This window comes from Mus musculus, chromosome 1 (genome assembly GCF_000001635.26).
Source record: "Mus musculus strain C57BL/6J chromosome 1, GRCm38.p6 C57BL/6J".
Taxonomy (NCBI): domain Eukaryota; kingdom Metazoa; phylum Chordata; class Mammalia; order Rodentia; family Muridae; genus Mus; species Mus musculus.
In genome coordinates this window covers 20,309,419-20,336,328 of record NC_000067.6, presented here as the reverse complement: position 1 = coordinate 20,336,328, position 26,910 = coordinate 20,309,419, and the positions used below count along the sequence as shown (strand labels likewise).

General features: G+C 40.4%; 1 protein-coding gene across 3 annotated transcripts in view; it reads left to right on the top strand.

The window, feature by feature from the left end:
• The window catches only part of Pkhd1 (polycystic kidney and hepatic disease 1), a 560,304-nt gene that overhangs the window by 281,754 nt on the left and 251,640 nt on the right, over positions 1–26,910 (top strand). For all 3 annotated transcript variants that reach the window (NM_153179.3, XM_011238384.3, XM_006495521.2), the window contains exons 49-50: positions 24,119–24,296; positions 25,609–25,804. In NM_153179.3, coding sequence (NP_694819.2) covers positions 24,119–24,296; positions 25,609–25,804 — 374 coding nt within the window. The remainder of the gene's footprint in view (positions 1–24,118; positions 24,297–25,608; positions 25,805–26,910) is intronic.

Here is a 26,910-nt window from a genome sequence, read left to right as displayed (position 1 = left end):
TTGGAAGGATCCTTATTTGCAAATGGCATGAGTTTCTACTTAAAGGTCCCCACAGACTCTGGCAGAAAACACATAGACCTCATAAAAATTTTTTAGTACTGTATACAAGATAACAAACTTTCTACTTTTAAAAATTATTATTATTATTATTATTATTATTATTATTATTATTATTATTATTTAATCTTTCTTTACAGTCCAGTCTTTATTCCTCTCCCAGTCTGCCCTGTGACTGTTCCTCATCCCATACCTCTTCCCCCTTCCCCAGTCTCCAAGAGGAGATCCCCATACCCTCACTTTACCAGGCCTCCCCACTCCCTGGGGCTTCAAGTCTCTTGAGGGATAGCTGCATCTTCTCTCACTGAGTCAAAACCAGGCAGTCCCCTGCTGTATATGTGTTGGAGGCCTCATATCAGCTGGTGTATACTGTGTGGCTGGGCTGAGTGTCTTGAGAGATCTCCGGGGTCCAGGTTAGTTGAGACTGGTGGTCTTACTAGGGTGTTGACCTCCTCCTCATCTTCTTCCAGTTCTTCCCTAATTCAACCATAGGGGTCCCCAGCTTCTGTCTGTTGGATGGGTGTAAATATCTGCATCTGACTCTTACAGCTGATTTCTGGGTCTCTTGGAGGACAGTGATGATAGGCTCCTGTTTGTAAGCACACCATAGCATCAATAATAGTGTCAGGCCTTGGAACCTCCCCTTGAGCTGGATCCCAATTTGGGCCAGACACTGGATCTCCTTTAATTCAGTTTCTTCTCCATTTTTCTCCATTTTCTCCCTGCAGTTCTTTCAGACAGGAACAATTCTGGGTCAGAGGTTTTGACTGTGGGTTGACAACCCCATCCCTCCACTTGATGCCATGTCTTTCTACTGAAGGTGGGCTCTACATGTTCCCTCTCCCCACTGTAGGGCATTTCAACAAGCTTTTAAAGAAAGAAATCAAGAAAAAAGTCTCATTCCTAGAACTATATCTAATCAAAAAAGTAAAAGGCCTTGACAGTGAAAACTTTAAAACACTGAAAAAAGACATGAAGACCTTAGAAGAGGAAAATCACCTCCATGCCCATGTAGTGACACAATTGATATTGTCTGAGTGGTGATATTACCCAAAGTGATCTATAGATTTAACATAATCCCCATTTACACTTATTCTCTATGTTTATTCTTCTCTCATACATTCTATTCCCACCACAGTTTCCCCTCTCTCCACTCCTCCCAGTCCCTCCTCCACCTCCCTTCTGCCCCAGTTGCACCACCCTTCCTCTATATCCCTTCAGAAAAGAGCATTTTCCCAGAGATATAAACCAAGCTTAAGAAGGTACCCTAAGACTATACACAAACTCTCATATCAAGGCTGGATTCACTCTTCCTCTGTTTCCCTTAAGAAAAGAGCAAGCCTCCCAGGGACACTAAATTAACACAATATAACAAGTTACAGCAAGACTAGGCATATACCCTCAAATCAGGGCTGTGTGAGGCAACCCAGCATGAGGAAACTGATCCCAAGTGCAGGCAAAAGTAGTCAGAGGTAGTCTTCACTCACACACTGTTAGAAGTCTCAGTAGAACACTAAGCTATACAACCATAACAAATATGCAGAGGAACTATATAGACCCATACAGGGTTTATGCTTATCTCTTCAGTCTCCATGAGGTCCTATGAGCTCTGCTTAGTTAATTCTGTTTGCTGTGTTCTTGACCCTTCTGGTTCCTACAATCCTTCCTTTAAGTCTTCTGTGTAGTTTCACTGGTTCCACCTAGTATTTGGCTATAGTTCTCAGCATCTGCTCCCATCAGTTACTGGGATTAGGATGAGACTTTTCTGATGATGACTGGGCTAGGCACCAATCTATGAGTATATCAGAATATCATGAGGAATCATTTTGTTGACTTTTCTTTTAAATTGCTAATTGTGTTGGGTTCTATCCTAGATCTCTGGGCTGCCCTACCTGTGCTTCTTGGCCATCCAGGCAGTGTTGGTCATGGGCTCCCTCTCCTGGCATGGGTTCCAAGTTGGATCAGTCATTGATTGGTCATTCCCATGAGTTCTGTGCCATCACTACTCCAGTGAACCTTGATTGTGGGACAGATTGTGGCTAGCTTGATGTTCTGGTCCTACTGCTAGGAGCTTTGCCTGGTTATAGAAGAAGGCCAGTTCAGGCTCTGTATCCCTCATTATTAGGAGACTTTACTAGGGTCACTCTCATAGATTTCAGGGAGTTTCCACTGCACTAGATTTCTACATACCACCCCCATGCCACCTCCCAATTCCAGTACTCTTCCCCCCATCCCTCCTACCACTATGTCTGATCCTGCCCATTTAACACTCAATTATATTCTTGTGGAAGTAGAAAAAGATACTAAAATTCATAAAGAAACACACATATACAAACACTGGGAGGAGAGAGACACATACTGAGAAACACAGAGACAGACAAATACACACATACAGAGGGAGGGAGAGAGACAGAGACAGAGAGAGACAGAGAGAAATAGAGAGAAACAGAGAGGGAGAGAGACATAGAGAGACACACAGAGAGAAAAAAACTCAGAAATCCACAGCAATGCTAAGGAGAAAGGGGAAAATGAAGTAATCAATACATGATCTCAAATTACACAGGCAACACAAAATACACCATGAACACATTTAGGATGATGGTATAGACATGTAATTTTCAAAACATACCTTGGTATAAATACTGACTCTGCTCTCTCTCTCTTCTCCTTCCTCTCCTCCATTCTCCTCTCTTCTCTTCTCCTCCCTTCATTCACTTTATTCCACTCCCCACACCCCTGCCATTTTGTCTTGTGCTTGTTGAGTTTCATTCTCTGTCAGGTTGCCCTCAAGCTGTCAGCAATTGCCCTGCCTTCTGAATACTTGGATTTCAAATCTGACCTGTTTCCAGAAGATAGTTTTTAAAAGTAATCCATCCTGAGTCTTTCCCTTGGCTAACTAATCTCCAGTCCAGCTTTAGTTATCTTTTACCAGTGTGTTCACATACGCATCTTAGCTTGCCACTTGCTGATGCTCTAACCTGGGTAGACCTAGCCTTTCTCTTCTTGATCTTGCTTAAAATGTGTTTCATGAGGCAAACCCAATTATGGTCTGCTACCCGAATAAAGTCCTGGCATCACCCTATTCCCCAGCCCTCCAGCCCATAGTTACTTCTTTGCTTGTTTCTGTTCATAAGGTTCAGCTTCCATGAGCTCAGCATGAAGGTGATTTTCTTTGATGAGCTTCCCTGAGCATCTTGTGCACTCCGTAATCCCTGCTGTGTGCTGGCTCTTTAGACTTCCTCTGATCAATACTCATAACTCCTGCACAGTTTTATAAGCTTCATTCCTTTGCAGATGTTAAGGAGGATAACAGGGTGGTTTCGTTTGTTGTTTTGTCTTATGGTGCTAATATAACATCAAGCACACATTGACTTGAATTGCTTTTATATAAATTAAAAAAAAATTGTTGCCTCCAAATTGTCTTCTCACATTATTATTTTCCATGCTTTATGTCCATGATATCCCAGTGACATTTACGTTTTCTTCAAAAGATCTAGGGATTAACATGTTATCCTCTATCCTTATTCCCCAAATTTCTAAAATCATAGAACACTTAGTATCCTTTCCTAGTTTCTTGTAGTATTTTGCTATCCTGGGGCTATGAGTTAATTAGAGTATATATTTTAACATCTAATTTTTTTCTTCACTGCAGCTCCACCCCAATCTGTTGCTAACATTTGCCAATGTTTCCTTTCTCTGATCGTATACAGACTTTATTGTGGTAGGGAAGAATGTAATGAGGGAGGATGAGAATTTAACTCTCACAGTTATCATCTAGGAATTACATCTGTTTTTAATTTTCAGTCTAATGTAGTATATAGACTTTTCGATTTTTTTTTTTAGGCTTATTTAGATATTCAACAAATGAGATCTTGAGTCTGTCTTCTAGGTAGCGAATGAAAAATATAGGCTGGCCAACCAGTCTGCTTGGGTTTTGTAGGTTGCACATAAAGTATGGTCAGGATAGATGCCTGCATTCCATGTTAGTCTTCAGACACTGGAGTATGCAGAGGCAGTTGGAATCAATGGGTAAAGTCATGACTTCTTAGCTTCCTATGTGTGTTCTTTTCAACAAGGCTCATTTCATTTCTCACATCAATATAGTGAACATAATGGTATTTATATCACAAGGTCATTGCCAGTCATACAGCATGTATTCAGTAAGTCCCACTTTAAACATGTCTGTGCAGTATCTTTTATTTTGAAAACAACATGTAGACATTCTGTAATTGAAGAGAGTACTGTAGGTTTCTACATTCATGAAAAATATGCCTGGTGCCACAATCACATGTGCTCAGATGTAACCATCTAATTTCTGAAGAAAGGGGAATAATTTCCAATAATCCTATCACATTGTGCTACTCCAGTAGAATTCCTTGGAGGGCACAGAATCTGGAGCCATTTGTAACCTCATCTTTGATTCAGCATGTCTTTGTGTCCTCTGATTCTCCCTTTCTCCTTCTGGGAATGGAAAGGTTAACGTTCTCGTTGATCACTTTGATTCTTAGATCTTGCTTAATACCCTCTCCTGTCGTGCTTGAGTTCAGTTTTTACCTATGCAACTGCTCTTAATGTGTTAGTGTTCAAAGTATGAGGCACCCCCTGCCTCTGTGAATGCAAAAGTAAAGAAGAGTTCAAATGGAAATTTTGGCCTAGCTTTTCGTCTAATAATCACCTCACTCTCCTTCCCAGGGATAAATAGGCATAGCTTCACTAATAGTATCATTCGGTCCTTTAATAAAACACCCTGTGTGACAGGATGATTTCAAGATGTATTATCCTCTTTTCTCTATGGAGGTTACAGAAGCAAAACATAAAATCATCTAAAAATCACAGTAAACTCCAAGCTGTGAAACACCAATAGTGACACTATTTGATCATTGAGTTTAACAAATAATAAAAGAGTACATCAGCAGGGTGGTGGTGGCGCACGCCTTTAATTCCAGCACTTGGGAGGCAGTGGCAGGTGGATTTCTGAGTTTGAGGACTGCCTGGTCTACAAAGTGAGTTCCAGGACAGCCAGGGCTACACAGAGAAACCCTGTCTTGAAAAACCAAAACCAACCAAACAAACAAACAGTACATCAATATATGTTTGTGCATTAGTAAATGTTCAACTAACATTCCAGAATAAAAAACCTTGACTAGTAGCATTTGGATAATTCCGTGAGGAACAAGTGTCATTTGATTTATTTGAAACTATAAAAGCGTGCTGAACTTAGAGTAGTAAGTCCAATAGGTTCTTATGAGCTGCTTTCAGTGACCAGTATCTAGTAGCAGGTGTCTAGACATAGAGAGAAGACAGATCTTAGTCTGTCTTCCTATCTAGTAAATGCACGATTATTTATTTCAATAACCTTGCTAAGTAGCTGCATTATTCTAAGAATGCATTCTTTCTAGAGGAGGCTTTCTAGCTAGATTCATGAGGTCTGTGGAAGGGATACCATGGTGTAAAAAGTACAATCCAAGGAGCTTGAAGGGTAAAAGAATATCATTCTTCACAGACTAAAACAGAATATGCAACAAGTGGTATCTTAACACAACAGTTAAGTCTATTGCACAGCAGTAGATGGTCCCTTGGAGAGAACTGTGAAGTTGTTACTCAGGTTTCTCTACAATGAGTTTGTTCCTTAGCTATGTCTACGCATATAAAAGTGAGCAGGCATTTGAAAAGGTGTGGAGGACAGTTAGTGCACTGTGGTCTCCAGAAACATAACAGTGATTATATCAAATATTCTGACTCTCTACAGACCCTTACTTTGATAATGTAAGAACTGTTGAAAGTTTATAAAAGACTGAAAATTGTCTTCCTTCTGTTCTTCAGGCTTCTTGTTGCCTTACTCAGAGGGTAGAATACTGAACTGTTTCTGAGGCACGTTCTGCTTCTTCCTCCTCCCTCATATGCACTCATGCATGCATGCACACTCACATTGGAAATCTTAGTAACTGCATAAATGAGTATTATATAGTGGGTGCTGCCAGGTTTGCAGAAAGGCTAACAGTGAGGACTATTTTGAGTTCAGGACAACTTTGAAGAGTCTCATTGAAAGGCATGCCACCAAGGTTTGTTGGCTCTGCTCAAAATTTTGATTTTGCCCTGTTTTGTTCAGTTAAAAAAAGATATACAAGTATAAATATCCAGGAGTTGCTTGGAGCAACATTTGTGGCTGGCTATTATATATCTGTCTTAGGAAATGGGTAATTATAGATGTTTTATTTCTCAGTTGTTCAGATTTCATAATATTTGGTGTTTAATGCAGTGTTTTTGTTTGTATGTAGAGATATGGACCCTCAGAAATTTCAAGATAATGATAAACGGGGCCCAGGAAATTAGTGCCTATTCTCACTGGTTGTTGGATAGTTGAGCAAATTCTTTGTGGGCACAATACATCCAACTGTTCTATACAGTATTTGGCAACTATTAAGCAACTAAGATGGTAAATTGTTATGCTTATTTGGAAGTTTTAGCAATAAATACATTATTAGTCTAATGAATCATCTCATTTAATTAACAAGAATCATTCCTGTGGCTACAAAGTTGTTTCACTGATGAAGAGCACTGGCTGTTTTTCCACAAGAACAGGATTCCGCCCTCCACACAAATATGGTAGCTCACAACTGTGAGTTACTTTAGTCCCAAGCGATCCAATGCCTTTTTCTTGCCTCCAGGGGCAGGACACTGGTGTTGTGTACATGTATACATGTAGGAAAACATATATACACAAAAATTCCACACATTAGATGGATGGATAGATAGATAGATAGATAGATAGATAGATAGATAGATAGATAGATAGATAAAATTATTTTAAAAGAGTCATTCTTTTTGGAGGATGGACCTGTTGGTAGAAATCCCATGCTGCAGCAGATGGCTTTACACCTATGCAATATGCTCAAAACTAACTGAGCCCAATGAGTCAGTGACCGCTACCACAACAAAAATACATGTAGTTGGGAGAGAGAATATTGAGGGAGATATGGGAGAAATTGGATAGGGAATGGGAGGAGATATAGCTGTGTTTCATTGTATATCATCCATCCCTTTAACAGAGCACCTTATGAGACAAGACAGTCTCATGATGAGAGAAAATGCTGCCTGTGAGGCTCAGAGTCCTTTTGTGTTTCCGAGAGTATGTAGGAACTGTTGCCCATGGGAATGGAAGGGTTAACATTTAAAATTGACTGGTTGCCTCCTGATTTCTTGCACATAAAGCCATACGAAGTTCAGGGAGAGACTTCTTCCCCTAGTAATGAAGCTCTCTGCTGCTAATGGCCCATGCAGACTCCCTTGGCTCCTCCAAATTAGAAATACTTTTGTGCTCCTTTGCTTCATTAACAGTAAAGAGAGGGAGATTGGTGGCTATTTAGGGCACAGGGAAATTGGTGGCTATTTAGGGCAAGCAAAGATTGTAGTAATTATGGTTGGTAAATTCCCTTCATGGTGTTCTTTGACTCTTGATGTTCTTTTGGTGCCTTTCAGAGAAGCCCACCACTGACAGTCCTGGTGTTTGGCCTAGAAGGATAAGACTTATTCTGACTTCAAAGTTTGGCCGCTTGCAACGGTCAATCTTACCTGCAGGGAGATGAGCCTTTTAAATATTGATTTGCTTTTGTAGAATGTGCACTATCACTCTGACACCAGCTGTGATGAAGCCAGGCTTAGTATCTATTTCTTTATTTACACTACAGAAAGTTGGCTTTCATGGATGTCTAGGAAACTACATCCTGAATGGTTGAGATGTATGAGAGAGGTCTGATAGACTCAGGGCTCTACAGGAAGAGCTGGCTTGGCAGAAAGAGGCAAGAAGAAAGTCAGTTTAGAATTACACTATGGGCTATGGAGGGACTCTTGGTGACTGAGTGGCCACTACAATGTTATTGTGTGCTGATGGAAGAAAAGACTATCCAGCAAGTAGCACAAAGGACCCTAAGTCAAGTAGAATTTCATTAATGCTATCAGATTTTGGCAACATTTAGAGGGGAAAATATTTATAAAATCTTAGAAACTGGGGACATATACGATTTTTTTTGTTTTGTTTTGTTGTTTTTTTAAACTTAAATTGCAACCTATAGGAACCTAATCTAGAAATTAACATCCTAGTTGGCTAATAGAAAAGATAATGAAAGAAATTGGATAACTAACTAACTCTAGTCAAAATAACTAGGGGGCTCTTGGGACATACTCCTGTTCCAGAGAATTTATTGCTCAGAAATATACCAAACTGATTATATTGAGATATATTAAGATACGATTTAAATAACTTTTTAAAAATGTTTACTGGTTATTTTATTTATTTACATTTCAAATGTTATCCCCTGTCCCAGTCCCCTCTTCAAAACCCTTATCCCAACATGCCCCACTGCTTCTAAGAGGGAACTCCTCTACCCTCCCACTTACCTTCACCTCACTGCCCTAGCATTCCCCTATACTGGGGCATAGAGCCTTTACAGGACCCAGGGCCTCCCTTCCCACTGATACCAGATGAGGCCATCCTCTGCTACATATGCAGCTGGAGCCATGGGTCCCTCCATGTGTATTCTTTTGTTGGTGGTTTAGTCCCTGGGAACTCTGGAGTAAGGTGGTATAAATGATAACTAGGAAAATAGTGAGACATGTACTCCTACATTTTTTCATTTAGTATCTAGTTTATACTAATTTTGGTGGCCAAACTCAAGTCCTAAATATCTGACTATTATCCCTGGACAACTTGAACTTCATCTATGTTCTATCTCCCTCTCCATCAACTATTACAATTCTGAGTCTGTCTGACCAGAAATATGGTCTGTGTATATGCAGGATCTGAAGGATCTAAGATGACCAGATGTTCATTTCTTATTCTGTCAGCTCTTAGGGTACCTGGTGATGGTTCAGGGACCAGGTTGTGCTAATGCTAGGAGACTATGTGGAGATGGGAGACATCTGGAGTGTGGAAACCATGAGAAAACTTATGAACATTTGCCCTCCTCCAGGAAACTGGAGACGGAGAATTGAAAGTAAAGAACAAAATTCAAGAATGGTTGGAGGAAAGGGAACTTTGGCTCAGAGGGAGGGGGTTACATTCAAGACTACCAAAGAGTTGAGTGCTCAGATCTTTGCAAAGCCTGTGAGTAATGCAATAGCCTTCTGGAGATCAACTTTGCTTGTATTGTTCCTGATGATCATAGAATCAGGTATAAGAATAAGTTGGTTGCATGCTATCATAGCTTCAATAAGGAATGCTTCTTAGTGGTATTTGAAGCTTGCATTTGAAAATGGAAGCATTTAGCCTCCTGTTCATCCCAGCATGCCTGATACTTGGTACCAGGCCTCTCTACCCCTATGGACTCTCATCATTGTAGAGACAAAAGCAAACATAACTCCTTCGTATATAAGTTGCCTTGATCATGATATTTTATCATAAGAGAAAAGTAAGTAGTGTGTATTCTGATCTATGGAGAGAAGCTAGTGTCTCTGCAAGATCACTGATGATACTAGCTTAGCTTAGCTGCTATAGAAAAGGAAGTTGAGGCTCTCAAGGACATGTTACTGTTCATAAGGAAGAAGCATGAGGAGGAAGTTAAAGGCTTATCATACAAGTTGCCAAATTTGTGTTGACTATGGAGGTCTACATCCCCAAACATCAACACCTCAGATCATGGTGAACCTCTGGGGTAATCTGATGAGTTGTCTCAGGACAAGGAATAGGAGATAGAAAAGTACTTGTTGCAGCACGTTGAGGACAACATAATGGTGGTCGCTTTATAGTCCTTAGGGAGTTGGAGCTGCTGCTGTGACTTACGGAGCTTAGGTGATACTTATGGAGCCAAGAGACAGAGCCTACTGCTTGGAGATTGATGATTAACTTGACTTCAGTGAGATTGAAAATCACAGCCCAGTATGTTTATTGTGCTTTGCATATGGAGCTACTCAACAAGTTTTGCTACATGTTGGTGGAACTCACAAAGACCTGGGCAAGTAGTGTCATGAGGCAGAGAACAGCTAGGCCCTAAGGAACATTACAGGCTGTCTGGATGCCAAATACCACTCACTACTGTCTTATGGAAGATAAGGAATTCTTAAATTCCCATGATAACCTAGGCAGTGGCAACAATTATATAAATCTCACAAAAGATTACTGTCTATAGGATCTGGCCACTATGGTGTCTGCAATGAATACCTACAAAATTCTGAAGTACTAAGTTAGCAGAAACCCTTCCAGGAACAAAGACCAGTTCAGAGGTTGGTGAACATTTACAAAAGAAAATTAAGCTGTTTACCCAAGTGTATCAATTGACAGAACATGGGTAGAATAAAAAAGCTAGAAGTTCATATGGAAACCTCAGCATGACCTACTTCAATCAGAGTGTTCATGTTTGAAGAGTACTTCCAACTACCGTGTATAAGTGTATGAGCCACTTTGGTAAATGTTATGTAGCTCTGAGTGGCACTAAGAAATTTCAATAAGTTATAATCAACTGCTAATCTTTGATTAACAAGTTTAGAAGTCTCATCCCATTTGTGTGGTTTTCTGTATAGATACTGCAGAGATATATCACAAAGTAGGTAGTTAACGTGTTTTGACACACTTAGTAATTGATCATTCATTCAACAATACCTTTTGAATTGTTATCGTGTTAAAGAAAATTTCATTTAATGCATCAAATCAGTGATTAGAGATTCTGTTATTTCATTTATTCTCTTCTGCATATGGTCCTATAGTTTGTTATTTAAGGACTTTATGCCCATGTAGAAGCTGAAAGATTTGATGTTAAAGATGAACAATATAGATCTCTGAAGAATACTATCCCAAATTGGACTATGGTGTTCATTAGAGCCAACATGTCAATCTCCTTGATGTTTCTTGCTTAAAACTTATCTCTCCTCTTATCACTTTCATTTTACATTTATTTCTTAGATGCACGTATTTATTCTTAATGTATTAGTTGGACAAATTATGATGTACACTTTTAGGACTCATAGCTCCATTCTAATGTTTTTTTCTAACTACAACCATTTTATCTGGGTATAATCACACATACCTGCAGTCATAGCTGTAGAGAGTCTGAGATTGAAAATTTAAAGCTGGCCCAAATAGTCCATTTGATGTCAGCCTTTGCTATGTGATGAGACCCTGTCTCAAGTACTAATAATATTAAATATTGTACCTATAAAAATCTACAAAGAGAGCATGAATGCATCATTAAGTGGGAACAGGGATATGATAAAATGCTATGACGGAGACTAGGTATTAGATTTTAAGTTGGAGCAAACCTCCTTCAGGTTCATTCTGGCTCTAAAAATTTAAGCCAAAACTTGTCCAGCAGTTGTAACACAAATCCCTGTAGAAATTGATGAGGTAAACCCTCAATATCTAAAACCCAAAGAGAGAAAATTCCTTCCTTCAAGCTTATAATGATCTAGGTAACACTACATAGGTAAATTCTGGGACAGACTAGTTCTTGTATTCCAAATGCCCAATTACTTTTTTGATCCTTTTTATTTCACTAGTGGGGGAAGCAAATAGGTTTAATAACACAAGTAATTCCTCAGTCAATGCTCTGTAACACCAAAGCTTATAGCCATGTTTTCAAAGGGCAGAATATCACAAATACCCTTCAGAGATGTACTGAACCATTGGCTTGTAACCACACATAGATCACAGCAACCCAGGACAGACTATCAGAAAATCCTAAACTTACTGAAACTTTATGAAATATCTTTTTGATTTTATTTTGTCACTGGATTGTGTGATTCTCAAATGTTTACTTTGTAGATAACAATTATGTCTCCATGTCAAAAGGCTGATTCATTTGATAGTGTAGGCATTCAAATAAGTGGTAAGGAATCAAGGATATATTATCTCCATGCTAGAAGAAAGGAAGCCAAGATTTAAAGGGTTAGTTAGTAAGCTCCAAGTTTACACACACACACACACACACACACACACACACACACTGATGTATATAGTTCACATTTATATTTTACATCTAATGCTTTATATTTTATTCTAATTTGCAAAAGCACCTTTTTCTATTTGTTTATTTGAAAACTATATTAGTCTGTGTACTGGCTAGTTTTGTGTCAACTTGACACAGCTGGAGTTATCACAGAGAAAGGAGCTTCAGTTGAGGAAATGCCTCCATGAGATCCAACTGTAAGGCATTTTCTCAATTAGTGATCAAGGGGGAAAGGCCCCTTGTGGGTGGGACCATCTCAGGGCTGGTAGTCTTGGTTCTATAAGAAAGCAGGCTGAGCAAGCCAGGTGAGGCAAGCCAGTAAAGAACATCCCTCCATGGCCTCTGCATCAGCTCCTGCTTCCTGACCTGCTTGAGTTCCAGTCCTGACTTCCTTGGTGATGAACAGCAGTATGGAAGTGTAAGCCAAATAAACCCTTTCCTCCCCAACTTGCTTCTTGGTCATGATGTTTGTGCAGGAATAGAAACCCTGACTAAGACAGTCTGCTTCCTGCTGCTGTGCTAAAACAGCATGATCAAAAATAACTTGGGGAGTGAAGGGTTTGTTTGGTTTACGTGTCCCTACCACAGTCTGTCATGAAGAGAACTCAAGGCAGGAATCTGGAAGCAGGAACTGAAGCAGACGCCATGGGCCATGGAGAAGTGCTGCTTGCTGGTTTGCTCTCACATCTCCCTAAGTTTGCTTTCTCAAACACCTCATGACCACATGCTCAGAGGTGATACTACCGATGGTGAGTTGGGCCCTCCACATAAATCATTAATAAAAAAAACAAAAATGCCCCCACAGACTTCCCTACAAAGCAATCCTAAGGAGGTGTCCTTACCATCATGGTTTGGTTCTGTCTTTCCAAATGACCCTAGATCATGTCAAGATGACAAAACTATCCAGCATAAACAGAATCACTCAGTGGCTGAGGGGGACTTGCAACTTGAGATCCTCTACCTCAGTCTCCTGGCTGCCCAGGTATTGAATATTCCCCTTTGCCTATAGGTGTGGAGGCACTTCCCTATAATTCCAAGCACTTAGGAGGCAAAAGTTTGGATTCCCTTAAAGTCAGGAGATCATGGCAAGTTTGTTGATGTAGTGAGAACGATCTCTCTCACACAGATTCTTCCTTCTTATCATATACCACAGGGCTATAAAGTAGGTTTAGATACATCTAAGTTCCATCTGACTGTGAGAACTCTGTACCCTCCTTGTCCCGTTATCCTTTGCCTTCAAAGCTTAATTATCTGCTTGTACCTAAAGGTCATGGTGAAATTTTTTTGTGTAGTCTAAAGAAAAGGAGAAAAACAGCCACCTATTTATTGACCATCTAAAAATCTTTTCTTTATTTTTTAGGTTTTTTTCCACTTGTTGTATGGGTCTTAACTTTTTTCTCTTCTTTTTTAAAAAAATAGATATTTTCTTCATTTACATTTCAAATGTTATCGCTAAAGTCCCCTATATCACCCCCACCCCCCAGCCCTGTTTCCCCACACACTCCCACTTCCTGGTCCTGACATTCCCCTGGACTGGAGCATATAATCTTTGCAAGACAAAGGGCCTCTCTTCCCAATGATGGCCAACTAGGCCATCTTCTGCTACATATGCAGTTAGAGACACGAGCTCTGGGGGTACTGGTTAGTTCATATTGTTCCTCCTATAGAGTTACAGACCCCTTCAGCTCCTTGGGTACTTTCTCTAGCTACTCCATTGGGGGTGGGGGTTCCATCAAATAGATGACTGTGAGCATCCACTTTTGTATTTGCCAGGCACTGCCATAGCCTCACAAGAGACAGCTATATCAGGGTCCTGTCAGTAAAATCTTGCTGGCATAAGCAATAGTGTCTTGGTTTGGTGATTGTCAATGGGATGGATCCACAGATAGGGCAGTCTCTGGATGGTCCTTACTTCCATCTCAGCTCCAAACTTTGTCTCCGTAACTCCCTCCAAGGGTATTTTGTTCCCCATTCTAAGAAGGAATGAAGTATCCACACTTTGGTCTTTCTTCTTCTTGAGTGTCATGTGTTTTATAATTGTGTACTGGGTTTTCTAAGTTTCTGGACTAATACCCACTCATCAGTGACTGCATATCAAGTGAGTTCTTTTGTGATTGGGTTATCTCACTCAGGATGGTATCCTCCAGATCCATCCATTTGCCTAAGAATTTCATAAATTTATTGTTTTTTTATAGCTGAGTAGTACTCCATTGTGTAAATGTACCACATTTTCTGTATCTATCCTTCTGCTGTGGGATATCTGGGTTCTTTCCAGCTTCTGGCTATTATAAATAAGGCTGCTATGAACATAGTGGAGCATGTGTCCTTATTATAAGTTGGAACATCTTCTGAGTCTATAGCCAGGAGAGGTATTGCAGGATCCTCTGGTAGTACTATGTCCAATTTTCTGAGGAACCACCATACTGATTTCCAGAGTGGTTGTATCAACTTGCAATCCCACCAGCAATGGAGGAGTATTCCTGTTTCTCCACGTCCTCGCCAGCATCTGCTGTCACCTGAATTTTTTTTTTTTCTAGCCATTCTGACTGGTGTGAGGTGGAATCTCAGGGTTGTTTTGATTTGCATTTCCCTGATGATTAAGGATGTTGAACATTTTTTCAGGTGCTTTCTAGCCACTTGGTATTCCTCAGTTAAGAATTCTTTATTTCTGGTGAGTGGAACACAGCGCCTGCCCCAAACCAATCGCGCGGAACCTGAGACTGCGGTACATAGGGAAGCAGGCTACCCGGGCCTGATCTGGGGCACAAGTCCCTTCCGCTCGACTCGAGACTCGAGCCCCGGGCTACCTTGCCAGCAGAGTCTTGCCCAACACCCGCAAGGGCCCACACGGGACTCCCCACGGGACCCTAAGACCTCTGGTGAGTGGAACACAGCACCTGCCCCAATCCAATCGCGCGGAACCTGAGACTGCGGTACATAGGGAAGCAGGCTACCCGGGCCTGATCTGGGGCACAAACCCCTTCCACTCCACTCGAGCCCCGGGCTACCTTGCCAGCTGAGTCGCCTGACACCCGCAAGGGCCCACACAGGATTCCACACGTGATCCTAAGACCTCTAGTGAGTGGAACACAACTTCTGCCAGGAGTCTGGTTTGAACACCAGATATCTGGGTACCTGCCTTGCAAGAAGAGAGCTTGCCTGCAGAGAATACTCTGCCCACTGAAACTAAGGAGAGTGCTACCCTCCAGGTCTGCTCATAGAGGCTAACAGAGTCACCTGAAGAACAAGCTCTTAACAGTGACAACTAAAACAGCTAGCTTCAGAGATTACCAGATGGCGAAAGGCAAACGTAAGAATCCTACTAACAGAAATCAAGACCACTCACCATCATCAGAACGCAGCACTCCCACCCCACCTAGTCCTGGGCACCCCAAAACAACCGAAAATCTAGACCCAGATTTAAAAACATTTCTCATGATGATGATAGAGGACATCAAGAAGGACTTTCATAAGTCACTTAAAGAATTACAGGAGAGCACTGCTAAAGAGTTACAGGCCCTTAAAGAAAAGCAGGAAAACACAGCCAAACAGGTAGAAATCATTAAAGAAAAACAGGAAAACACATCCAAACAGGTGATGGAAATGAACAAAATCATACTAGAACTAAAAGGGGAAGTAGACACAATAAAGAAAACCCAAAGCGAGGCAACGCTGGAGATAGAAACCCTAGGAAAGAGATCTGGAACCATAGATGCGAGCATCAGCAACAGAATACAAGAAATGGAAGAGAGAATCTCAGGTGCAGAAGATTCCATAGAGAACATCGACACAACAGTCAAAGAAAATACAAAATGCAAAAGGATCCTAACTCAAAACATCCAGGTAATCCAGGACACAATGAGAAGACCAAACCTACGGATAATAGGAATTGATGAGAATGAAGATTTTCAACTTAAAGGTCCAGCTAATATCTTCAACAAAATAATAGAAGAAAACTTCCCAAACATAAAAAAAGAGATGCCAATGATCATACAAGAAGCCTACAGAACTCCAAATAGACTGGACCAGAAAAGAAATTCCTCCCGACACATAATAATCAGAACAACAAATGCACTAAATAAAGATAGAATATTAAAAGCAGTAAGGGAGAAAGGTCAAGTAACATATAAAGGAAGGCCTATCAGAATTACACCAGACTTTTCACCAGAGACTATGAAAGCCAGAAGAGCCTGGACAGATGTTATACAGACACTAAGAGAACACAAATGCCAGCCCAGGCTACTATACCCAGCCAAACTCTCAATTACCATAGATGGAGAAACCAAAGTATTCCACGACAAAACCAAATTCACACAATATCTTTCCACGAATCCAGCCCTTCAAAGGATAATAACAGAAAAGAAGCAATACAAGGACGGAAATCACGCCCTAGAACAACCAAGAAAGTAACCATTCAACAAACCAAAAAGAAGACAGCCACAAGAACAGAATGCCAACTCTAACAACAAAAATAAAAGGGAGCAACAATTACTTTTCCTTAATATCTCTTAATATCAATGGACTCAATTCCCCAATAAAAAGACATAGACTAACAGACTGGCTACACAAACAGGACCCAACATTCTGCTGCTTACAGGAAACCCATCTCAGGGAAAAAGACAGACACTACCTCAGAGTGAAAGGCTGGAAAACAATTTTCCAAGCAAATGGACTGAAGAAACAAGCTGGAGTAGCCATTTTAATATCAGATAAAATCAACTTCCAACCCAAAGTTATCAAAAAAGACAAGGAGGGACACTTCATACTCATCAAAGGTAAAATCCTCCAAGAGGAACTCTCAATTCTGAATATCTACGCACCAAATGCAAGGGCAGCCACATTCATCAGAGACACTTTAGTAAAGCTCAAAGCATACATTGCACCTCACACAATAATAGTGGGAGACTTCAACACACCACTTTCTTCAAAGGACAGATCGTGGAAACAGAAACTAAACAGGGACACAGTGAAACTAACAGAAGTTATGAAACAAATGGACCTGACAGATATCTACAGAACATTTTATCCTAAAACAAAAGGATATACCTTCTTCTCAGCACCTCACGGGACCTTCTCCAAAATTGACCATATAATTGGTCACAAAACAGGCCTCAATAGATACAAAAATATTGAAATTGTCCCATGTATCCTATCAGACCACCATGGCCTAAGACTGATCTTCAATAACAACATAAATAATGGAAAGCCAACATTCACGTGGAAACTGAATAACACTCTTCTCAATGATACCTTGGTCAAGGAAGGAATAAAGAAAGAAATTAAAGACTTTTTAGAGTTTAATGAAAATGAAGCCACAACGTACCCAAACCTATGGGACACAATGAAAGCATTTCTAAGAGGGAAACTCATAGCTCTGAGTGCCTCCAAGAAGAAACGGGAGACAGCACATACTAGCAGCTTGACAACACATCTAAAAGCCCTAGAAAAAAGGAAGCAAATTCACCCAAGAGGAGTAGACAGCAGGAAATAATCAAACTCAGGGGTGAAATCAACCAAGTGGAAACAAGAAGAACTATTCAAAGAATTAACCAAACGAGGAGTTGGTTCTTTGAGAAAATCAACAAGATAGATAAACCCTTAGCTAGACTCACTAAAGGGCACAGGGACAAAATCCTAATTAACAAAATCAGAAATGAAAGGGGAGACATAACAACAGATCCTGAAGAAATCCAAAACACCATCAGATCCTTCTACAAAAGGCTATACTCAACAAAACTGGAAAACCTGGACGAAATGGACAAATTTCTGGACAGATACCAGGTACCAAAGTTGAATCAGGATCAAGTTGACCATCTAAACAGTCCCATATCCCCTAAAGAAATAGAAGCAGTTATTAATAGTCTCCCAACCAAAAAAAGCCCAGGACCAGATGGGTTTAGTGCAGAGTTCTATCAGACCTTCAAAGAAGATCTAATTCCAATTCTGCACAAACTATTTCACAAAATAGAAGTAGAAGGTACTCTACCCAACTCATTTTATGAAGCCACTATTACTCTGATACCTAAACCACAGAAAGATCCAACAAAGATAGAGAACTTCAGACCAATTTCTCTTATGAATATCGATGCAAAAATCCTCAATAAAATTCTCGCTAACCGAATCCAAGAACACATTAAAGCAATCATCCATCCTGACCAAGTAGGTTTTATTCCAGGGATGCAGGGATGGTTTAATATACGAAAATCCATCAATGTAATCCATTATATAAACAAACTCAAAGACAAAAACCACATGATCATCTCGTTAGATGCAGAAAAAGCATTTGACAAGATCCAACACCCATTCATGATAAAAGTTTTGGAAAGATCAGGAATTCAAGGCCCATACCTAAACATGATAAAAGCAATCTACAGCAAACCAGTAGCCAACATCAAAGTAAATGGAGAGAAGCTGGAAGCAATCCCACTAAAATCAGGGACTAGACAAGGCTGCCCACTTTCTCCCTACCTTTTCAACATAGTACTTGAAGTATTAGCCAGAGCAATTCGACAACAAAAGGAGATCAAGGGGATACAAATTGGAAAAGAGGAAGTCAAAATATCACTTTTTGCAGATGATATGATAGTATATATAAGTGACCCTAAAAATTCTACCAGAGAACTCCTAAACCTGATAAACAGCTTCGGTGAAGTAGCTGGATATAAAATAAACTCAAACAAGTCAATGGCCTTTCTCTATACAAAGAATAAACAGGCTGAGAAAGAAATTAGGGAAACAACACCCTTCTCAATAGTCACAAATAATATAAAATACCTTGGCGAGACTCTAACTAAGGAAGTGAAAGATCTGTATGATAAGAACTTCAAGTCTCTGAAGAAAGAAATTAAAGAAATTCTCAGAAGATGGAAAGATCTCCCATGCTCATGGATTGGCAGGATCAACATTGTAAAAATGGCTATCTTGCCAAAAGCAATCTACAGATTCAATGCAATCCCCATCAAAATTCCAACTCAATTCTTCAACGAATTGGAAGGAGCAATTTGCAAATTTGTCTGGAATAACAAAAAACCTAGGATAGCAAAAAGTCTTCTCAAGGATAAAAGTACCTCTGGTGGAATCACCATGCCAGACCTAAAGCTTTACTACAGAGCAATTGTGATAAAAACTGCATGGTACTGGTATAGAGACAGACAAGTAGACCAATGGAATAGAATTGAAGACCCAGAAATGAACCCACACACCTATGGTCACTTGATCTTCGACAAGGGAGCTAAAACCATCCAGTGGAAGAAAGACAGCATTTTCAACAATTGGTGCTGGCACAACTGGTTGTTATCGTGTAGAAGAATGCGAATCGATCCATACTTATCTCCTTGTACTAAGATCAAATCTAAGTGGATCAAGGAACTTCACATAAAACCAGAGACACTGAAACTTATAGAGGAGAAAGTGGGGAAAAGCCTTGAAGATATGGGTACAGGGGAAAAATTCCTGAACAGAACAGCAATGGCTTGTGCTGTAAGATCGAGAATTGACAAATGGGACCTAATGAAACTCCAAAGTTTCTGCAAGGCAAAAGACACCGTCAATAAGACAAAAAGACCACCAACAGATTGGGAAAGGATCTTTACCTATCCTAAATCAGATAGGGGACTAATATCCAACATATATAAAGAACTCAAGAAGGTGGACTTCAGAAAATCAAATAACCCCATTAAAAAATGGGGCTCAGAACTGAACAAAGAATTCTCACCAGAGGAATACCGAATGGCAGAGAAGCACTTGAAAAAATGTTTAACATCCTTAATCACCAGGGAAATGCAAATCAAAACAACCCTGAGATTCCACCTCACACCAGTCAGAATGGCTAAGATCAAAAATTCAGGTGACAGCAGATGCTGGCGTGGATGTGGAGAAAGAGGAACACTCCTCCATTGTTGGTGGGAGTGCAGGCTTGTACAACCACTCTGGAAATCAGTCTGGCGGTTCCTCAGAAAACTGGACATAGTACTACCGGAGGATCCAGCAATACCTCTCCTGGGCATATATCCAGAAGATGCCCCAACAGGTAAGAAGGACACATGCTCCACTATGTTCATAGCAGCCTTATTTATAATAGCCAGAAGCTGGAAAGAACCTAGATGCCCCTCAACAGAGGAATGGATACAGAAAATGTGGTACATCTACACAATGGAGTACTACTCAGCTATTAAAAAGAATGAATTTATGAAATTCCTAGCCAAATGGATGGACCTGGAGGGCATCATCCTGAGTGAGGTAACACATTCACAAAGAAACTCACACAATATGTATTCACTGATAAGTGGATATTAGCCCCAAACCTAGGATACCCAAGATATAAGATATAATTTGCTAAACACATGAAACTCAAGAAGAATGAAGACTGAAGTGTGGACACTATGCCCCTCCTTAGATTTGGGAACAAAACACCCATGGAAGGAGTTACAGAGACAAAGTTTGGAGCTGAGATGAAAGGATGGACCATGTAGAGACTGCCATATCCAGGGATCCACCCCATCATCAGCATCCAAACGCTGACACCATTGCATACACTAGCAAGATTTTATTGAAAGGACCCAGATGTAGCCATCTCTTGTGAGACTATGCCGGGGCCTAGCAAACACAGAAGTGGATGCTCACAGTCAGCTAATGGATGGATCATAGGGCTCCCAATGGAGGAGCTAGAGAAAGTAGCCAAGGAGCTAAAGGGATCTGCAACCCTATAGGTGGAACAACATTATGAACTAACCAGTACCCCAGAGCTCTTGACTCTAGCTGCATATATATCAAAAGATGGCCTAGTCGGCCATCACTGGAAAGAGAGGCCCATTGGACTTGCAAACTTTATATGCCCCAGTACAGGGGAACACCAGGGCCAAAAAGGGGGAGTGGGTGGGCAGGGGAGTGGGGGTGGGTGGATATGGGGGACTTTTGGTATAGCATTGGAAATGTAAATGAGTTAAATACCTAATAAAAAATGGAAAAAAAAAAGAATTCTTTATTTATTTCTGTACCCATTTTTTAAATGGTTTTAGAGCTTTATTGTAGAAAGACAGGGGGAAAGAGAAAAGTGGAGAGAGAGAGAGAGAGAGAGAGAGAGAGAGAGAGAGAGAGAGAGAGAGAGAGAGAGAGAGAGAGAAAGAGACTGGCCATGGCCAAGAGCAGAAAAGGACAGTGAGAAGAAAGGTTAGAGAGCAAAAAAGAGAGAGGGAGGGGGGGAGAACAAGGAGAGAGAGAGCAGAGGAAAGGAGAGAAGAGGAGAGGAGAGGAGAGGAGAGGAGAGGAGAGGAGAGGAGAGGAGAGGAGAGGAAAGAGGAGAGTAAGTATAAGGGGAGTAAGAGTATACCCCATTTTCAAATGGGGTTATTTGATTTTCTGGAGTCCTGCTTCTTGAGGTCTTTGTATATATTGGATATTAGTCCCCTATCGGTTTTAGGATTGGTAAAAGTCCTTTCCCAATCTGTTGGTGGTCTCTTTGTTTTTTTGACAGTATCTTTTGCCTTACAGAAGCTTTGCAATTTTATGAGGTCCCATTTGTCAATTCTTGATCTTACAGCCCAAACCATTGCTGTTCTGTTCAGGAATTTTTCCCCTGTGCCCATATCTTCGAGGCTTTTTCTTACTTTCTACTCTATAAGTTTTAGTGTCTCTTTGTTTCTTTGTTTGTTTTTGTTTTTGTTTTTTTGAGACAGGGTTTCTCTGTATAGCCCTGACTGTCCTGGAACTCACTTTGTAGACCAGGATGGCCTTGAACTCAGTAGTCTGCCTGCCTCTGCCTCCCAGGTGCTGGTATTAAAGGTGTGTACCACTGTTCCTTGATCCACTTAAAAGATCAGTATGATAAGAACTTCAAGTCTCTGAAGAAAGAAATCAAAGAAGATCTCAGAAGATAGAAATATCTCCCATGCTCATGGGTTGGCAGGATTAATATATTCAAAATGGCTATCCCTGCTGAAAGCAATTTACAGATTCAATGCAATCCCCATCAAAATTCCAATTCAATTCTTCACAGAGTTACAAAGGGCAGTTTGCAAATTATTCTGGAATAACAAAAAACCTAGGATAGCAAAAACTATTTTCAATAATAAAAGAACCTCTTATGTAATCACCACGCCTGACCTCAACCTGTACTACAGAGCAATTGTGATAAAAACTGCATGGTACTGGTATAGCGACAGACAGGTAGATCAGTGCAATAGAATTGAAGACCCAGAAATGAACCCACACACCTATGGTCATTTGATCTTTGAGAAAGGAGCCAAAACCATCCAGTACAAAAAAGACATTATTTTCAACAAATGGTGCTGGCACAACTGGCGATAATCATGTAGAAGAATGCAAATTGATCCATTCTTAGCTCCTTGTACAAAGAGTCCTAACTTTTGACTAAGTATATTTATGTTCTTTTAAGAATTATTTATTTAACTTTATATGCCCCAGTACAGGGGAACGCCAGGGCCAAAAAGGGGGAGTGGGTGGGTAGGGGAGTGGGGGTGGGTGGGTGGGTATGGGGGACTTTTGGTATAGCATTGGAAATGTAAATGAGCTAAATACCTAATAAAAATGGAAAAAAAGAATTATTTATTTATTTTATATATATAAGTGCACTTTAACTGTCTTCAGAGCTTTATTGTAGAAAGACGGGGAAAGAACAAAAAAGAGAGAGGGAGGGGGGGAAGAACAAGGAGAGAGAGAGGAGAGGAGAGGAGAGGAGAGGAGAGGAGAGGAGAGGAGAGGAGAGGAGAGGAGAGGAGAGGAGAGGAGAGGAGAGAGGAGAGTAAGTATAAGGAGAGTAAGAGTGTACCCCATTTTCAAATGGGGTTATTTGATTTTCTGGAGTCCTGCTTCTTGAGGTCTTTGTATATATTGGATATTAGTCCCCTATTGGTTTTAGGATTGGTAAAAGTCCTTTCCCAATCTGTTGGTGGCCTCTTTGTTTCATCATATCCTGTTATAGATGGTTGCTGGTAATTGAGCTCGGCTCCTCTAGAATAGTCAGTGGTCCTAACTGCTGAGACATCTCTCCAGCCCAGTTTATTAGAATTATTTTTCTAATAAAATCTTCAAAATCACTTTCTGGAATGAGCTATACAGAATGAATCAGGTAATCTAAGTGCTACCATGATCTGCCTCAGTTTCTTCATTTGGTGAAATGCAGCTCTACCTACAATTCCTTTTAAAAGTTAGCGAGATGGCACAGACTGCTTTTGTGAGTCCCTATTCAATCAGTCTGAATTTGTAAAGGGTGTGAGCAGCACCAATGTGTGTAGAGCTCTCGTCTGGCATGGAAGCCACTAAGGGAAAGAAAGAAGTATGTCTGACTCAAGGTTAGTACAATCTGTGGTTTTAAAGAAGTAAACCCAGGAACAGCAAGGTGCAACAACAGCAGTGTGTTCTGTGCAGGAGGCCAGACCCTGGGAGAGAAGCCAAGATCTCCATTCCAGGAAACACCACGAAAGCTGTTTTTCCTAGGCAGTTGGAGAAGGGTACTGAAGAGTTGTGACACATTAAGGTTCTAGGCTCCTGAAATCTCCTATAGGAACATCAAATTACTCATAATGATGGTTTTTGTTGTTAACAAGCTTGCTATATGAAAAAATTTTTACTGTGGACATTTCTTAGATTATGTTTTATTCCAGCCCACATGGATTCATTAAGGTGACATTTATCAGTGGGCTCAGATACGACTGTTGCTTACCTAGCTCCACCACATCCATGTAATCTATGCAGTCCTTCTGGTGACAATCTTCTAGTGGGCAGTTTTGACCTACATAGATTGTGGACACTGCTGTAGACACATAGAAGCTGCTTGGTATCACCAGCAGGGACTCACACAGAGAACGGAAGAGGAAGGTTTTAGATGTAGAATGGAAAAATTACCATGGAATTAGTTGTTTCTTGATTTTATTAATTCATTTATTTTAAATATATTTATGTTTTGATTGTGTGTATATCTGTTCAGTAAGCATAGATTCTACAAGATGGAGTCAAGTCCCCTAAAATTGGACTTATTAGCAGCTGGGTCCTGAGATTCAAACCCAGGTCCTATGGAAGAGCAGCAAGCACTCTTAACTGCTGAGCTATCTCCCAGGCCCACCTTGGAAATCTTATTTAGTTTTCTTTTTCTTTTTTGTTCACTGTAGAGCCAATAGCCTTGATGTTCCTAAGAATTTAACCATTACTGACATCAGTAATAAGACAATCACTGTCAATTATGTGGAAGACACCCTGTCTAACTACTACGGCTGGATGGCTCTGCTCTTGGATCAAGAGACCTACTCGCTGCAGTTTGAGAGCCCTTGGATGAACAGATCTCTGCAGGTAACCCCGTACATTGATATTTCTTTACACACTAAGGGGTTCTCTGTACTTCTGTGAAAGAATGAGCTGTATATGATGCTCATGCAGGAAACTGCAGCAACGTTTTGATCCATGGTTTGTTCACTTGAAAATTTTGGTATTAAAAATCCCATCTTGAATACAAAACTAGATCTTCTAGAAATGTTAAATTAAGTAATTCAATAAAAAGTAGGCTGTAAGAGTTTTGTATACTTTCTTTAAAAAAATCATAGGTGAAAACCTAACTTAGCACTGTTTTAAGAGCTAGCAGGCAGAGGAAAGTTCTTAACTGAGCATTTACATGTTTCATACTGCCACCTTGTGGCTCAAGATGAATTTGCAAATCTGTGCCTCTCCAAGCTGGACTGGATGGAAAGAATCAAATTACAAGGGGTAATAGAGAGGTAGGAAGTGGCCACGTTTTTAAAAAATGATAACAACAACAACAACAACAACAACAAAGCAAATAAGACGTGACATAAAATTTAAAAGGGAAAAAGTAATTCAATGTGTTTCCTTATGCTTATTTCCCTGCCACATGTGGGGTTGTTTTGTTTTGTTTTGTTTTTCCCATGTATCGTGTGTCCACGTAGTTGTAAATGTGTATCTTGGGAAAACAGGAGGGACACATCTTGTCCCATCACACCATGACCCTCAGAAAGAATATCCTGACTTTTGCTTCTTTTTATAGTCCTTGGGTTTACCATGAAAACACTCAAGGGGATTTCCCCAAAGCTAAGTGGGATAAGAATATGACACAGGAGGGTTTGTGTCCTGGCTCAACTCTGTCCTGTCTTGTGATGCACAGGCACTTGCAGCATGCTGTAGACTGGTACGGTGCGATCCACAATTGTTGGGCTCTTGGAGTTGAATGAATCAAAGGTGCCACGTGCTATGGAATGTGCCCCAGGAGTGTCAGCTATTGCTGTGACTCACACACGGTTCTTAACACTGCTCGCCTCTGCGTGTCCTGGGGCTAGGTGGGAAGGATCTGTAGACTTTCTCCTTTCCTTTACAGCTGCTTGACTTGAAGAGAAGTCAATTTACTTGCCTGGGCCATGGTCTGCTCCTTCCTTAACTGTGGTTATGAACAATAGAAACCCCATGGCTTTTCCCCTCCAATCTTTACAGTTAATGAGTTTGTAGCCCCACTGTGAAATAGATTCAAGTAGGCCTGCTTCTCACACAGAACGTGTGGTTTAGCATTGATCTGTTCTATTGCTAAAATGACTCCTTTTGAGGGGAAGGTGTCTTCTCCATCATCAATTTGGTTTTCGGTTCTCTCTCTCTTCAGTACTCAGCAACGTTTGACAGCTTTGCTCCTGGAAATTACCTCCTGATAATGCACAGGGACCTACCACCTTATCCTGACATCCTCCTCAGATGTGGGAGTCAGGTGGGCCATTCACTTCCATTTCATCCTTTGCCTAGTCAAGACAGAGCCTGTGATTGGTTCTTCAATAGGCAATTGAGGCAGCTCACCTACCTGGGTAAGTGTCCATTTGCAGAGGTATCTTTGAGGGCATATGGTCAGAAGTTTTCTTAATTCTTGAATTTCTGCATTTGTGCTGTGATATAAATACAAAGGTGACAACTGTGTTGTACGCTTTAGTGAAATGGATAGGCTTTAAATTCAGATCATATGGGTTTAAATCTCAATCACCAAACTCAGTATTTACCACCCACTACATCCAAACATCTTCCTCTGACTGTCATAATTGAATTCTTCTACAGAGATAAATAAAATTGTATATATTTCATTAGAAGGTGGTGGGTGATAAGTAGGTATTCTACAGTGTAGTCCCCTTATTTCTAAAATAATAATAGGGCCTACATCAACGGGCATTCGATTAAATAAAGGGTGGAATATGAAATTCTTTATCCAAGTACTTAATCTAGATCATGCTTAAGATGTTTATAATATCACTTTTTTAACTGATTTTAAGATAGCGTTCTATTTGTAGCAAAATGACTGCAAATTACAACTGCTTTGAGGTGGAGCTGGAGGGATGCTTCAGCAGTTAAATGTGCTTTCTGCTTTTAGAGAGGACATGAGTTTGTTACCCAGCACTACTGGAACTAACTCCAGTTCCAGGGGATCCAAGGGAACATGACATCTATGTTTATAAAACTATAATTAGACATATGCATATACATAATTTAAAAAAAGACTGCTTGGAGAGTCTGTTTCACTCCAGTCAGAATGGCTACCATCGAGAACACAACAAATGCTCACAAGGATGTAGTAGAAAGAGAAAATCTTATTCATCTCTGTCACAAATGCAAAGTAGTGAAGTCATTATGGAAATCAGTATGAAAAGTCTGTCTAGAAACTAAACACAGACCTACTATGTGACCAAGGTGTATATCCATGCAAAGCTCCTAGATCAGCATACCAGAGATGCTTGCTTGCCTGTGCTTATTCATATGTCCTTCACAGACAGCTAGGAAATGGAATCAGCCTAGCTTTCCATTAACAGAGGTGTTTAAAAAGAAAATGTGATACATATATACAATGTTATTTATCTGTAAAGACGAATTCAATTAAGACGTTCAGAGGAAGATGGTTGGAACCAGTGATCATTATGGTAAGCCA